At 50.7% G+C, this 14,913-nt stretch overlaps 2 protein-coding genes across 3 annotated transcripts in view; one reads left to right on the forward strand and one right to left on the reverse strand.

The window, feature by feature from the left end:
* CACNB1 (calcium voltage-gated channel auxiliary subunit beta 1) overlaps nt 1–1,467 on the reverse strand; it is a 32,056-nt gene extending 30,589 nt beyond the window's left edge. For both annotated transcript variants that reach the window (XM_075123562.1, XM_075123563.1), the window contains exon 1: nt 1,148–1,467. In XM_075123562.1, the coding sequence (XP_074979663.1) occupies nt 1,148–1,330 (183 nt within the window). In that variant the 5' untranslated portion in view covers nt 1,331–1,467. The remainder of the gene's footprint in view (nt 1–1,147) is intronic.
* Nucleotides 1,468–7,366: 5,899 nt separating this feature from the next.
* RPL19 (ribosomal protein L19) lies at nt 7,367–12,197 on the forward strand. The gene is made up of 6 exons (XM_048830491.2): nt 7,367–7,507; nt 8,630–8,736; nt 9,627–9,749; nt 9,994–10,114; nt 10,678–10,788; nt 12,005–12,197. The coding sequence occupies exons 1-6, from the start codon at nt 7,503–7,505 to the stop codon at nt 12,126–12,128; spliced, it is 591 nt and encodes a 196-aa protein (XP_048686448.1). The 5' UTR covers nt 7,367–7,502; the 3' UTR covers nt 12,129–12,197.
* The last annotated feature ends 2,716 nt before the right edge of the window (nt 12,198–14,913 follow it).

Genomic DNA, 14,913 nt, shown 5'->3' on the forward strand with positions numbered 1-14,913 from the left:
GCCTTGCTTCCCGTCAGGTCACAGGGTCAGTGCAGGCATGGGTGCCATGCTGCCGGGATGTGCATGCAGCCAGGGGAGCTTGGTTGGGAATAGGTCACAGCCTCCCAGAGCCCCTGCCTCAACAGCCTGCTGGAAAGCGACCAGCTGTATTGCTTAGCTGGCCCTACTGTGCAGCGATGGCTGGCCTGGGTCTCCAATGCTCTTCTCCTGGACTGTTCCTCAGTGCAAGATTCCCTGTGGCTCTTAACCCTCTCACCTCGCTCCCACTTCACTCTGCACCCTCCTTTCACCCCAACCCCTTTCCCCCACCAGATCCTTCCTGAGAACCCACCTGCCCCAGGGCTCATTGGGGGCTCCCAACAGGCCCTGATGATCCTCAGAGCCAACCGCATGCCATGCAGTCTCTACATCCCAGCACAGAGGGAGCACCATGGCAGGGGCAAAGCAGCAAATGGGGCTGCATCAATGTCCCTGGGACGATAGGGGAGAAAATCCACATGGCTGGTGGGATTTGTGGCTAATTAGGAATGAAGCATGGGGACCTGGGTCTGCGCTTCCCCATCCCCTCCCTTGTCTCACTCCTAATTGGGCTGCGGCTTTGCCTGAGCATTGGGATGCGCCAACACCAGAGTGGAGAGGGACGTAGGTCTGGGCTGGGCTGGCTACCCAGATAACATGCACAGCTCTGGAAACCAAAGTGCAGCAAATAAACCCTTGTGTCCAGCTCGATGAAAGGGGCCCACTGGGCAGCCCCAGAGCCTGAATCCTCCCCTTGGCCATATGGTCCGTCTGTGGATCTCAACCCGCCCTATAAGGTGTGGTGGCTGAATGGTGAGCGAGTCTCCCTTGATCTCACACTGAAAAGCTGCATCCAGTCCACCTAGCTTCAAAACGAGGGCCTGATCCATCAAGGCAGGGCCAGCAAAGGTGGTGAGATGGGCTGTTCCCTTGGGTACCATTGGCTGTGAAACTGACACGGCTTGGTCAGGTGAGCTCAGTGAGCCCCTGGCTGGGGGAACTTTGACTTGACTCCCTATGAACGACCTACTCAATGCTTGTCTTCTCTGCTGAGCATGCCAACACTGAGACTGACCAGTGCCCGTGTGTCCAATTAGAATTGAGCTGAGATCCATGGCACTCATCTCACCTCAGCAATTAGGCAGTAATCGGCTTCAACCACAACTGCCCAAGACTGGATTTGAGCAGACTGCTGAAGGTCCCTGTGTCCCGTCCCATTCAGCTTGCTTTTGTCCCGAGGTGGCTTTGGAGTCTTGTCTCCTTGCTTTTGGAGAGTGAGGGGGTGGATCTGAAGGGACAGATCAACCCACATCCCCTCTGCCAGGGTGGAGGTTCGAGGTCCAGTCCCAAGCCGCACGGAGGCCCTAGAAGGTTAAAAATGAACCTCTCTGCAGGGAGCTGTGGATTCACTCCAGGGAGCTGGCTCCTTCCTGGCCTCTGCAGCTGGGAGACAAACTGTCCAAGAACACGGGACACCCGATGCAAGAGAGATTTTCCATGATTAGAACCCATCTATCACTGACGGGCTGAGGTGTGACGGCAGTGCCCAAGCACTGAATCATATTTAATCTCCATTTTGCAGGCTGGAAAAATGAGGCACAGAGAGAAATGACTTGCCCAAGGTCACACAGCTAATTGGTGGCAGAACCGGGAATAGAACCCGGGCATCCGGTCAGGCTCTAGCCACACTAGACCACGCTGCCTTCCCCCAACTTTGGAGGGTGGGGATCCAGCTTGGATGACTGTGACAATCCGGGTCCAGACACCCAAGGGGCGAAAAGGGGGTCTGAACCCCAAAGAATATGCAATTGACTCACCTGGTTCTATACAATGTGATGGTGGATGAATACATCATGGAAGGTCTTTCATGAAAGCTTGTGATGTTCTGGACTTGCGGAGCACCAGGAGAGCTGCATGCAGGGTATGACTGTAGGTACGTGCCATTGCATGTGTATACGTGTAGAACCTTGTAACTGTGGTGCGTCTACAGCGTCACCTCGCAACAGGTGGTGAAGGGGTCAGGCAGAGATGGGAGGGGCACCAAGCCAGTTGCTTACAGGAAACCAACTTCAAGTACCCCTTCATTGTCCAACCAGGAAAAGACAATGGTGGACCATTAGAGTTAATGGAAAGACATGGAGACAACTGGGAATTCCCCCCACTCTGAATACCCAAGAGTCACCATGCCAGGAATGAAAAGAAAAAAAAAAAGCCTTTTAAAACCAGGTTTGTGTCTGAGGTTTTTTCCCAGAAATTGAAGGGCTGCCTTTAAGTGCAAAGCTGTCCCTGAACCGCTGGGTCTTTCTATGATGGCCAGGGCATGCTGGGAAACCATTCGGAGGCAACAGGTACTTTATAGTAGAAAAGGGGATTTGTCTAATATAGAAGGGTAAAGTCTGAAGTTGCCTCTTTTTGTTCTGTGTGACTGGTCTGCGTTTGCTTTTCCTGTTTCACTTTTGAATCTGTGACTTTTTTTTCCCTATTAAATACGCTTTTTGTTAATTTTTGCCCCCAGCAGGTCTCTGGTGCGTGAACTGGGTGGAGTGGGTCCGCCAAAGTGAACTGATACCTGGGGGCTCTTTGCACACCTTCGGGGGTGACAAACCAGAAGGGAAAAGTCCGAGTGCCTGGTAATAGGAACTCGGGGTAGATGGAATGGGGAAGACTTGGGACTGGAAGGGCCCTGCAAAGAGTGACTAAGTTGCTGGAAGCCAGGGTGAGACCTTTGGCCTGTGTGCTGGCTAATGGTGTCAGGTCTCTGAGACACAGCACTGTCGCATTAAGGCAGACAGTGACAGAACCCCTCACTGGGCCCAGAATGTCCCAGTGACATCAGAACTGCCCCGGCCTCTTCGTCCCAAACTCCAAACCAAGCCCTGAATCGATACAAGGTTGGTTGGTTTGTTTTTCTTCCCACCCATCGCACCGCACGTCCCATTCCTGCTTCCAGTTGGCAGTGAAGCATCCACACCATGAGGTGGGAGGCTGCTCTCCTTTGATTTTTGTCCAAGCTGGAAGCAGAAAATCCTAGAGTCCCCAGAGGGCGCGACTTCTCCCAAGGTTTCCCATCTGCAGAAGGATCCCAATGTTCCAGCATTTCCCCGACGTTCATGATGTCATGAGACACCCGAGTTAGGGATCCCGAGTTAGGGGCAGATGGGAGGCTGGAGATCATGGCCATGCAGACATAGTCCCACCACCATTCAGGGTCTCCCCCTGGACATGACCCTCCCAGTGCATGGAGCAGGCTGTGTTCTCATCTCTCCCCTCCCTGCCAGACTAGACCCCAGAGATGGGCTTGGACCAAAACCCGTATCTAAGCAGTCCCACAAATCCAGATGTGACTCCTACCCATCCCCCTCTCCTGACATGGGAATGCCAGGCCAGATTGGAAATGACCTCTCTAGACCAGAAACTCCTTGTATATCCTGCTTCCAGCTAGGACAAGGGAGATGGTCTTACCTGGGCTTCAGTGCAGCAGCCTCTCCAGGAGGGTTAGCCTGGAGGCTCCCCTCTCCCATGTCGGCCTGTTTGTGAAGACACCATCCAGTTAACCTTCCTGAGAGGAGCAATTCACTGAGCATCTCGGACAGCTGCAGCTGTTTCCTGGATATTGTTTTTCCAGCTTGTCCCCCCTTCCCTCCCCCCACAACCCACCAGCAACCGTAATCCCCCCCAGGGACCCTGGCAGCGAACAGAAGCTGGGCAGGAAGAGTGGGAGGGAGAGGGGAGTGGGGGGATGGGAGAAAGATGATGGGTAAGCAGAGGGAGCCATAGATTGGGAGATGGGGCTGGGGGGGGGGAGCAGAAGGGAAAGAGCTGCTGGAGGGAAGGTGAACACACAGACAGCAGGCAGCTGCATGGGAGTATAACACAATTACAGATCTCCCTTTACATGGCCAGAGCCTCTCCACCCGCCAGGCGCACTTAATCACCACCTCCACATTTTAGTAGTAAACACTGCGAGCAGATGGTGGAATGCCAGTGGAGCCCCTGGGTGGATTGCTGCTGTGAGGCAGCAAGGGATGGCCTCAGGCCCATCCTAAATGCCAGCAATATAAGGTGTTACCTCAAGGAGATGTCCTTCCCCCCATAGCGCTCTTTACAAATAGATGCAGCCACCTCTGGGGCGGAGCAGAGTACCTTTTGTGAGCAATGATCCACTGGAAAACAAAACCCAGTGCAAGATGCTAAGGAAGACATTTGAAAACACATAGACAGGAACCTCTGGCAAATTTCATTGTTTCCTAGGAGAGATAAGGGCATAAACAATATCACACCAACCCCCGCAGCATTCTATAAATGCTGCAACCCCACTTCTAGGCTTCATTCTGGTGCTTTTACACCATGTGAGAAAACAGCCAGATTTCCCCACCTGGGAATTCCTCCAGTTTAGGGGAATTCCCCTGGAGAGCATAGGGCAAAACATGATTCTTCCACAGGAGCTGGGAAGCAACTATCTCCCCTCCCCTGTACAGACCCAGGGGTCTGACCAAATGTGTTATGGGGATGTATTTTTATTTGCCTTTCTCTTTGGCATCAGCCTGTGTGGCCAATGCTAGAGGCAGGATCCTGGAACTGGTGAGCCAGTGGGTCTGAGCCAAGTTTCCAACACACGTTCCTTTAGCAGGTATTTCCAGGTTTGGAGTTTGTTTTATGAAAACAACAACTCGGTTTTTAAACTCCCTAAATCTGTGTTTATCTGTGTTTTTCTCGCTTAATGAACCAAGAATCTGTTCCTGTCAGGTCTCCTTCTCCTACCATATGTTGATCATTTTACACCAGCCAGATTCCAAATGAGCCATAAGATGGAATCTAGTCTGAGTATTTAACAAGCAGCCTTAGCCTTTGGTCTGATTTACTAGCCAATTGCAATTTTCAGACATGACTTTCAAAGGAGGAAATATGCCTAAACGCTGCAAAAAGTGGGGATTTGGGTGCTTTTCAACTTTTAGTTTATAAAAAAAAAAGTGACATTTTTGCTTGAGTGGAATTTGTATCAGTTTAAAAGTGGAGCTTCAGTTATATTTTGCAGACGAGGCAATTGGAGAATCACTTTTTAAAGAAACAGGACCATTTATACATTTATATTTTTGTTAGTCTCTCCTCTTGTTCCAAGAACTCTTAAGCTTTGAGATCCTGGAGAAGTTCTGAACACCCCAAATTCATACAAATTTCAGCCCCTTTCTGGATCAGACTTTCTTGGACATGGGGTAAATCAGTGACTCTCTCTGGGCCTGAATCTGACTCTGGTTTTACATTACCCCTTTTTTCATGGAGATGCTCCTGGTTGACATGGCATGAGGGGGGAGTTAGGCCCCCTCGTGCCTCAGTTTCCCTAGCTGGACAACGGTGACACTGATACTTACCAACCTCACATGGGGCCTGTGAGGATTAATTAATGTTTGCAAAGCGCCAGAAGGCAGGGATAAGAGGTGATTGGGAGTCAGGACTCCTGGGTACCATTCCAAGGTCTAACATTGGTTCACTGTATGAGTTTGGGTTAGTGGTGACCATCTACAGGTCAAGGACAAGCACATACAGGCCCAATGGCTACCTGCAAAGCTGTGATTATGGCCTGCCCCATAGCTTTGGTTCCTGTTTCATGGCCGGCCTTTAACCTGGCATAGCCTATCCCATAGCTACCCCCACACCTGATCTGGCCCAGGCCCCCAGCCTAGCACACCTTATCCCATAACTTCTCTACTGTCCCTCATTAACTTAGCTCCTACCCCACGGCTAACTTCCAATCTGACATAGCTATCCTCCAGCCTAGAACAGAATCAGAAATGTAGGGCTCGAAGGGACCACAAGTCCAACCCCCTGCACGAAGGCAGGGCAAAGTGAACCTACAGCATCCTTTACAGGTGTTTGTCCAACCTGTTCTTAAAAACCTCCAACGATGGGAATTTCACAAGATCCACTGGAAGCTATTCCAGAGCTTAACTACCCTTATAGTTAGAAAGTTTTTCCTAACATCTAACCTAAATCTCCCTTGCTGCAGCTTAGCCCCTTTACTTATTGTCCTACCTTCAAAAAAAGAAAAGGAGGACTCGTGGCACCTTAGAGGCTAACAAATTTATTTGAGCATAAGCTTTCCTGAGCTACATCACATGCATCCGATGAAGGGAGCTGTAGCTCATGAAAGCTTATGCTCAAATAAATCGGTTAGTCTCTAAGGTGCCACAAGTCCTCCTTTTCTTCTTGCAAATGCAGACTAACACGGCTGCTACTCTGAAACCTGTCCTACCTTCAGTGGCTATGGAGCACAATTGATCAGCAGCCTCTTTATAACAGCCCTTAGCCTACCTGCAGATTGTTTTCAATCTTCTTTTCTCAAGACTAATATACCCAATTTTTTTAACCTTCCTCTGTGGAAGCGCCTCGGCGTTTCAAAACCTTTGATCATTTTTGTTGCTCTTCTCGGGACTCAGCCCAATTTGCCCTCATCTTTCCTAAAGCGTGGTGCCCAGAACTGGACACAGTGCTTCAGCGGAGGCCTCCCCAGTGCCGATCAGAGCGGGACAATGACCGCCCGCCTCTTACACAGGGACATGCGTGTTAATACACCCCAGAATGATTCTAGCCTTTTCCTCAGCTCATCAGGTTGTTGATCCATATTCAATTTGTGATCCATTGTCACCCCCTAAGCCTGCTGATGACAGAACATCAGCAAGTGGTAGCTGATGACAGAACAAGGAGCAATGGTCTCAAGTTGCAGTGGGGGAGGTTTAGGTTGGATATTAGGAAAAACTTTTTAACAAGGAGGTTGGTGAAGCACTGGAATGGGTTACCTAGGGAGGTGGTGGAATCTCCTTCCTTAGATATTTTTAAGGTCAGGCTTGACAAAGCCCTGGCTGGGATGATTTAGTTGGGGATTGGTCCTGCTTTTGAGCAGGGGGTTGGACTAGATGACCTCCTGAGCTCCCTTCCAGCCCTGATCTTCTATGCCCCAGGACTCCCCCCCCCTGACCCCATGAACTCAGCTCCTACCCCCTGACTGCCCCCCAGCCCTGATCTGCCCCAAGGCCCCTAGCACCTACCACCCCACGCCTGCCCTTACGCTCCTCCGTGCGCCCAGCCCTCCCCAGACCGCAGATCACCCGACACCCCCCTTCCACGTGGTGCCCTGAGCAGCTTCCCTCCCCCGCGCAGGCGAACGCTCCGCCGGACTAGTCCGGGCAGCACGCCTCCGCGATCATTGCGCAGGCGCCGCTGCGCCCCGGGCCGTACCATTCCCAGACGCGGGGGGTGGAGAGATATGTTTCAGACTCCCGGTTCCGTCCGCACTTTCTCCTTCGGAACCGAGCTCTGGCCCCTTCTTCCCCGTTGAGGGGTGGAGCGAGCCGGGATCGGAGGGGAGGGGAGGCGCTGTGAGCGGAGGGGGTGATATGGTACGTCCCACCCAGCTACCCCCGCGCTGCTAGTGGGAGCGGCCGGCGCTGCTGTCTCCCTTTCCTTTCAGCGCTAGGGCCGCTGCCGCCATGAGGTGAGCGGGGCGGGGGGCGGCGGGGACTGGGCGCTGCGGGCTGTGGCGCGTCGGGCCGAGCTGAGCCGGGCCTGGCCTCGCCTCGCCTCGCCTCGCCTCGCCTCAGGAGAGCGGCCGGTGCCGGGCCTGCGGGTGGGCCTCGGCCTGGGCCTGGGCCTGGGCCTAGCTGTGAGGAGCCGCTTCCCCTGCCCCCATCCGGGGCCTCGCTCGTCCCCTCAGCCCGGACCCGGGCGATGGACAGCGGGGCGATAAGGGGCGCCCCCGGCGTGGAGCGGGGGGGGGCTGCGCGCCATGGGGGGGGCTGGAATGGAGCGGGGGGGGGCTGCGCGGGCGCGCGCTGGGGGAGCCGGAATGGAGCGGGGGGGGGCTGCGCGGGCGCGCGCTGGGGGGGCTGAAATGGAGCGGGGGGGGCTGCGCGGGCGCGCGCTGGGGGAGCCGGAATGGAGCGGGGGGGGGGGCTGCGCGGGCGCGCGCTGGGGGAGCCGGAATGGAGCGGGGGGGGGCTGCGCGGGCGCGCGCTGGGGGGGGCTGGAATGGAGCGGGGGGGGGCTGCGCGGGCGCGCGCTGGGGGTGGTGCCCCAGTAAAGGCCCCGCTCTGCTGGATCTCCCCACTGTTCCCACCCCAGGGGGATCCCGCTGGGCACTTGAGAGCTGGGCCTCACTCCCAAAGTGACGGTGACTTTTGGGTGGCCAGCATGAGGCACCGCAAGTGGCCGGGGCCCAGAATCACTAGTTGCTGTTAGAAACTTCATCCCATCTTCTGTTTAATGTGTCACCCGCCACCTTCGGCTCTGAGCTTTTGCCACAAGTGAAAACCTCCTTAATAAGAGTTTGATCTGGTCAACATCACTGCCGGCAATTTCTCCACTCACACTGTTTTGCCACATGCCGGATTTCCACGTGATTGCTGCCTTTCACTTCAGAGGTGACGACATTTCAGCAGTGCCATATGTAATTAACTTGCATTAGGCTTTGTAATCTCTCCAATGAAAGACCCTTTATACATTTAAATAAAGCTAGACTGCAATTTGAGCATTCCTGGAACAGTGAAAAATTTTGTGATCTTCCATTGCACTAAACTGCGGGCTGCCTGTTCTAAGCCATGTGTGTTGGTTTGTTCAGTATGCTCAGGCTCCAGAAGAGGCTGGCCTCCAGCGTCTTGCGCTGTGGCAAGAAGAAAGTTTGGTTGGATCCTAATGAGACCAATGAGATTGCCAATGCTAATTCTCGTAAGTAACCATTTCTCTTCCACATGGGCATTGGGCAATTAAGTGACTTGCTAGTGCTATCTTCTGGTATGATTTGTGGGCCTTGCTAATTATTGAATATTGCAGAAGAGGCAGTGATCTCAACTTGTCTTTGTTACAGGCTCGGTAGTAGAAAGGTTAATTTAATAGTAGTTAACCGAATTGCCTTCTTCATGGGCCTTTTTATATTCAAAGGTTTTGCTGACTTACAGGCGTGTAGCAATTGCCTTCCCTTGTTAACTGGAAGCAGTAAATGACCAAATTCTAGAATTCGGCTAAACCCACACTGAAAGAATTCACACAAGAATGTGATGACAAGTGTGGATGTTCTTTGGGGGGACGGGAGTTACTACTATCTAGTCAAACACCAACCACAGGGATATCTAGTGGTGAACAGGTGAGATGCACGATTGAAAAGAGAGAAGAGCAGAAATACATGAGATACAGTTCACTGCGAGCACTGAAAAATAGACAGTTTGTCCCTTCTCACGGACTAGGCTTCCTTTTGTGTTAACTGAGCTGGCAGATCCAGCAGGTAGAATGGAGGCAGAAGCTGGACCCAAAGGACATCTTTATAAAATATGTTTATTCCATTCAGGTCCGCACTGCAGTGACTGGGAGAATGTTTCTCATGTAGGCCTGTGGTGGACTGCAACAGGATTGCCTGAGGAAAACAAACTTAATTAAGGGGCCTCTGTAAAGAAGGTCAAAATCTTCTTAAATTCCTTTAGACTTAAATGTTGTTGTAATCCATCCCAAAAACTCCTTTTGAAAAGTAAAATTTGTTCGTGTTAGTCTCTTGCCTTGCTCATGCTGTCCATTTTCTGTTCCATTTGATGTCTTCAACATGGAACATCTCTTCTGGTTTCCAGGTCAGCAGATCAGGAAACTGATCAAGGATGGTCTGATAATCCGCAAGCCTGTGACTGTTCACTCCCGTGCCCGATGCAGGAAAAACACCTTGGCCCGCCGAAAGGGCAGGCATATGGGCATCGGTAAGTGATGGCTGGCTTCGCTCTAGATAACTGGGGTTAAACGTCTGTCAAACTCTAGAGACCTTTGCTGAGGGTGGATTTATAGATTGCCTTATGTACCAAAGAGGGGCCTTGTAAAGCAGCTGGGCTGTTAATCATACTCCTTGGATTTTGAGGCAAGCAGAAGTGTTAAGCACACTGGCAAGGATGCTCACTGGTAATTAGCTGTGTTCCAGCTCTGTAACATCTTTCTGTCTGCCTCCAGGTAAGAGAAAGGGTACAGCCAATGCTCGTATGCCCGAGAAGGTGACCTGGATGAGGAGAATGAGAATTCTGAGACGTCTGCTTCGCAGATACAGGGAGTCCAAGAAGATCGACCGCCATATGTAAGTCTGAGAGCCAAATGAATCCTGCCTTGCTGCTGCTTTGCTGGTGGGTGTGGGTGGGTGGGGAAGAGGGTCCCCATCCGCCTGGATACACCAGCCTCTGCTCTTCAAGGCTTTTGCAGCAGGCTCTGTAACCTTAGACCTGAACCAACAGATGCCAAAGGGGAAAGCTAAGAGAGATTAAACACACCTTTTACGTAAATGATAAATCCCTTGCAGTGGATAAGGGCACTGGAAAGCTGCTGCAGAATGATCTTGATGTTAGCGAGTGCTTCTCAGGACTAGCTCCTCTGCTGAAACTGGAGGGCAGGACAAGGGAGTCGTGTGTGGTGGTAGATTAAGATGCTGAAGAATGGTTAAATTAAGTTTAAAACTCTGGGACACAAAGGTCACTGGGTGGTCCACTGCAGACAAGACACAACTGCTGTTTATCTTGAGTCACTCAAGATGTCTTGGAAGCTGCACAGTTCGTATTTCCTCTTTTGCACCATCAAACAAATGAGTGTTGCTTCCTGCAACACAGTGAGCTCTCTCACCTCACCTGGTCCCTTCTCTTTTGTTAGGTATCACAGCCTGTATCTGAAGGTCAAGGGTAACGTGTTCAAGAACAAGCGGATTCTGATGGAGCACATTCACAAACTCAAAGCAGACAAGGCTCGCAAGAAGCTCCTGGCGTAAGTGTTTGATTATTAAAGCGATTTAGAGCTCAGTACAGGTCCGAGACTTAAGTTTTGCACAAGTGAGCTTTTAAAAGTGCTCAGTACTAGTTCAAGTGATTCCATGAGCTTTCAGCACTTGGGTTACAAAGACATTGATTCTCTTATTGTGGCATCCTGTAAAGTGAAACTGACTGGAAACAAACGAAATTCACTAACATCTCTTCACTATCCAAGCCTGGTCATAGTTATGTTGCTATAGCTCTGTCAATTAGGGGATTATTTGCTCCTATAGCTATACTGGTTTAAGGTTTGGTATGGGTGCAAACTATCTTAACTTATAACAGTATAAGCCCTCTTATATCAGTATAACTGCATTCACATTAGGAGTGTTCTACTATACCAGTATGGTTAGAGCAGCAAAACTTTCTAACGTAGACAAGGCCTAAGGCTCAGTGGAATACAAAATAATACTTCATAAATGTTGACAGATCTGGATATTAATGACTTGGTTTTAATGGTGTAAATAAATCCAAGTATGACCTGAATGCCCCCTTTATACAAGCTTTGCCCTTCTGTGTGACTTAAACACCCAGGAAATAACACACATCTTCAGGGGATGGGCCAGTTCCCTTGCAGAATGTTGTCCAAAGACCCTGCCATTGAAGGATCCATTCTCAAGAAGAGGTGAAGTTAAGACAATTGAAGGACAAATGGGTTCTGGCAGATCATGCATTACTTTTCCTTTCTAACTTCAATCACTGGTCTGACCAGTTTTGTCAAGATCTCAAGGGCACTGTCTAACAAACAAGTTTGCTGTGTGGTGTCCTTGGAGAAGGAGTAAAGACAACAGCAAGCCCATGTGCTGTCGTTTGGTCCAAGGACCTGTTTCAGTCCCAATCCTGGCCAAGGGTAGATCCCATTCATGCCTGCCTATATTACTTAGTAGGCCAGTGGGGTGTTACTGAACAAGATACTAAATTGCACTTACGTCTCTGTTACATTGCAAAGCGCTAGTGAGGAAGTGTATGGGTTTAGTAACCTGATAAACAGCAGCTGTAAAGCAGTTGATGGTGCATGAGGTGTTTGTGAAATGTGTGTTCACACCTCATCTCTCTACCACAGCTTCCTACGGCTGGAGAAAAATAGAGGTGGGGGTAAAAGCTGGGTGGGTTTATCTGGGTTGCTTGAGGCTGAGGCCATGTATGTTCATGAAAACTATTTTCATCTTCAGTGACCAGGCGGAAGCTCGCAGGTCCAAGACCAAGGAAGCTCGCAAGCGCCGTGAAGAACGTCTGCAAGCCAAGAAGGAAGAGATCATCAAGACTCTCTCCAAGGAGGAGGAAACCAAGAAGTAACCTTCTGTGGCTGTTCTGTGTACATAGTGCTCTCCATCAAAGGGAATTAATAAACGTTCCACATCCAAACCTAGTCTTTGGCCTACATAGGGTTTAGTTGAGGGTGTCAGGGCGCTGAGGTGTTTTTGCCATCTGGGTACAGTAAAACTTCTGACACAGACTTTCTATTTGACAGGTCTGGGGACAGGTTACTCATAACTTGCACTGAACGTTGGGACGCTATGGGGAGCATCTTGTCCGTACAGCGACTCGTTCTGGATTAGGAGCAGGGCAAAGGGACTCACAGCCAGAGGAAGATCATTGAGCTGGGGGTGAAAGCAAAGGAGAAGTCTTTGTAGATCACCCTGGGGGCAAGATGCAGTAGAAACCACCCGTGTGAGCAATCCCTCCATGGAAGTGTTGCATCCCTGCAGTGTAATATCTCAGACCAGGTAGAAAAGTTAGAGCCAAGTGGCACCTTCATAAGCAAAAGTCAGTCTGGGATTTTGTGTGTGGAAATCCTGTTTGGGGGGCAGGGGGAAGCAGCTATTCATTATCCATGGCATGATCCAAGGGGATAAACGTTTCATTGAACATAGGCAGCTTGTCCAAAGCCTGGGAATGGGTACCTGTAACAGCCCCAAACTTTGGTAAAGGACACACAGAAAAGGAAAGTGTTAAGAATCTGTACCCACAGTGTTACAGGCCTGATTGTCTTGAGGAACGGGGGGCAATGGGCTTGCTTCAGACATGCACTTGGCCTGTGAGCATTTGGTGTTCAGTAAGCAGCAGGACACATCTAGGTAAAACCACCCCGCTCCAGACGTGACCACACATGCAGAGATGCCTCCCTACATTTTCAGTAATCCTCCTGCTTGTTTACATGTAATTCCAAAATTACTAATTCAGGCTTCAAGCAAAGCTAATTTTGTGTGTGTGTGTGTGTGTGCGCACGCAAAAGTGTCACACCACTGCTTGGATCCGATGAACACCCCATATAGCACTGGCCATGGGGGGCTGTTCTTTTTCCACCACCCCCATGGCACATGCTCAGACTGTGCAGTGAGGGTCTGATAGGAGGCCAGCTGCAGCAATTGCCTATAGGGGTTGGGGTGCTGCTGAATTCCCTGCCCAAGATTCAGTTCCCTTGTAGACCCTGCTGGGCTATGTTAACATGCTCTGGGTACCTAGAGTGTACCGGCACGGTCCGTGCAGGGCAGCTAGTGGACAACCTGCAGCCTGAGGCTTGGTCAGGGAATCCAGTGCCCCACTAATTATCGCTGCAGCTTGTCTCCTGTCGGACCCTCATGCTGCAGGGGAGGAGAAGCCAGAGGGGCAGGAGGAGGCAGCGGAGGAGGAAAGAGCATCCTGGGAAGGAGGGCCAGGCCAATGACAAGCCACCGTAATTAAGGGCTCTATATGGCAAAGGAGGGCAACTTTCTTGGGGTTGATCCTTCCCTTCTCCCTGTTTGGGGATGGGTGTTATAGGTGCAATGGGGGGCAGTGGCCCCCTTGGCCATATACAGGGAGGAAAGGTGGGGAGAGCTGGTTTCTGTGGGAGGAGGGGAGAAAGGTCCAAGCAAGTACCCTAATGTTTAAAACATTCCTGAAAGTTTTAGCAAGTACCTCCCCCTCTCCTGGGTGAGAGATCCGTATGAAATCAGGTCTTGATCTATGGAGAAGTGTCCATATCACAAATTGCCCCAATTGACAATCTCATTAGAGGCCAGGGACAATCTCTTCTCATGTCTTCTAGGCCCTAGCAAGTAGGGCAGCACGTGGAAGCTTGTTTTATGCATAAATGGAGCACATCAGTCGGCAGGGCTGTCTGCAGCCCATCTAGTGAGCACGAGAGTAATACAGCTTTAGAAATCCCAGCCTGCCATGGTTAGAACTTTAGGATCAAAGCTCAATGCAAAGGATGTAACTTTTCTCTCTGGACCTTAACCTGACCTTGAAAGCATGGCAGTGTGAGGGAGACAGAAATCAGAGGTATAGTTTTGAGTAAGGAGCTTTAAATGTGCAGAGAGTACCCATTCCAGCTGGGTCTGAGCTCAGCCCAGCTCTCTAGTCAGATGACACCACTTCTGCAGTCTGGTACTCATGGGTTTTTTTCTTTTTTAAAAGCTCTGCATATTTCTGACCTGTGCAGTGTGCGATGCTCTTTCACAGGCATCTGGAAAGTCTGTATGTTCCACACTGTAGAATCCCAAGTGTCTCGGAAAAGGGGGCAGTGGCTACATGGCACCGAGTGGTGTTTCCCTTGTCTCACTGTGGGGGAGGGAGTGCTGGGAAAAGGTACTAGGGCAAAGTCCCAAGTAACACTTGAGATCACTGCTATCCATGCAGAGCAGATGGGACATGCTAGCCAAGCTCCTCCTTGCAATGACTGCATGGTTGGTACGCCTCTACCCTGGGAAGAAAGTGAAAGGGCCTAGGAACGTTCTTGGGGAAGGCAGTGGATGCGCTTCCCAGTGCACCTGCCTTGATTTCCATATTATGCATCCCAAATACTAGTCTTCAAAACTACAACTGTTCAGTTTCAACCAGAGTTTTCCCTGAGAATTCAAAGTAGCAAGACTTCTCCCTAGGAAAAGCCAAGTGGGCGTGTGGTGAGATCAAATATAATTAACCATCTTTGCCTCTTTCTGCAATGCAGCCTGGTACAACAACATGCATCAGGGTCTCTTTATAGCACTTACTAGGGGCAGCAGTCCGCTGTGGCTGGATCCATTTTGTAAGCACTTGATGGCCTAGATTTAATGGTAACTAGAACAGCCATTAAGGTGTGTACAGTATAAACATA

The sequence above is a fragment of the Caretta caretta genome, chromosome 27 (assembly GCF_965140235.1).
Source record: "Caretta caretta isolate rCarCar2 chromosome 27, rCarCar1.hap1, whole genome shotgun sequence".
Classification (NCBI taxonomy): Eukaryota; Metazoa; Chordata; order Testudines; family Cheloniidae; genus Caretta; species Caretta caretta.

What these genes read in the sequence shown, in the direction of transcription:
- RPL19 (XM_048830491.2), top strand. An exon ending in AAGAAGATCGACCGCCATAT is followed by an intron (nt 10,115 to 10,677) that starts GTAAGTCTGAGA and finishes CTCTTTTGTTAG; the next exon opens with GTATCACAGCCTGTATCTGA. An exon ending in GCTCGCAAGAAGCTCCTGGC is followed by an intron (nt 10,789 to 12,004) that starts GTAAGTGTTTGA and finishes TTTCATCTTCAG; the next exon opens with TGACCAGGCGGAAGCTCGCA.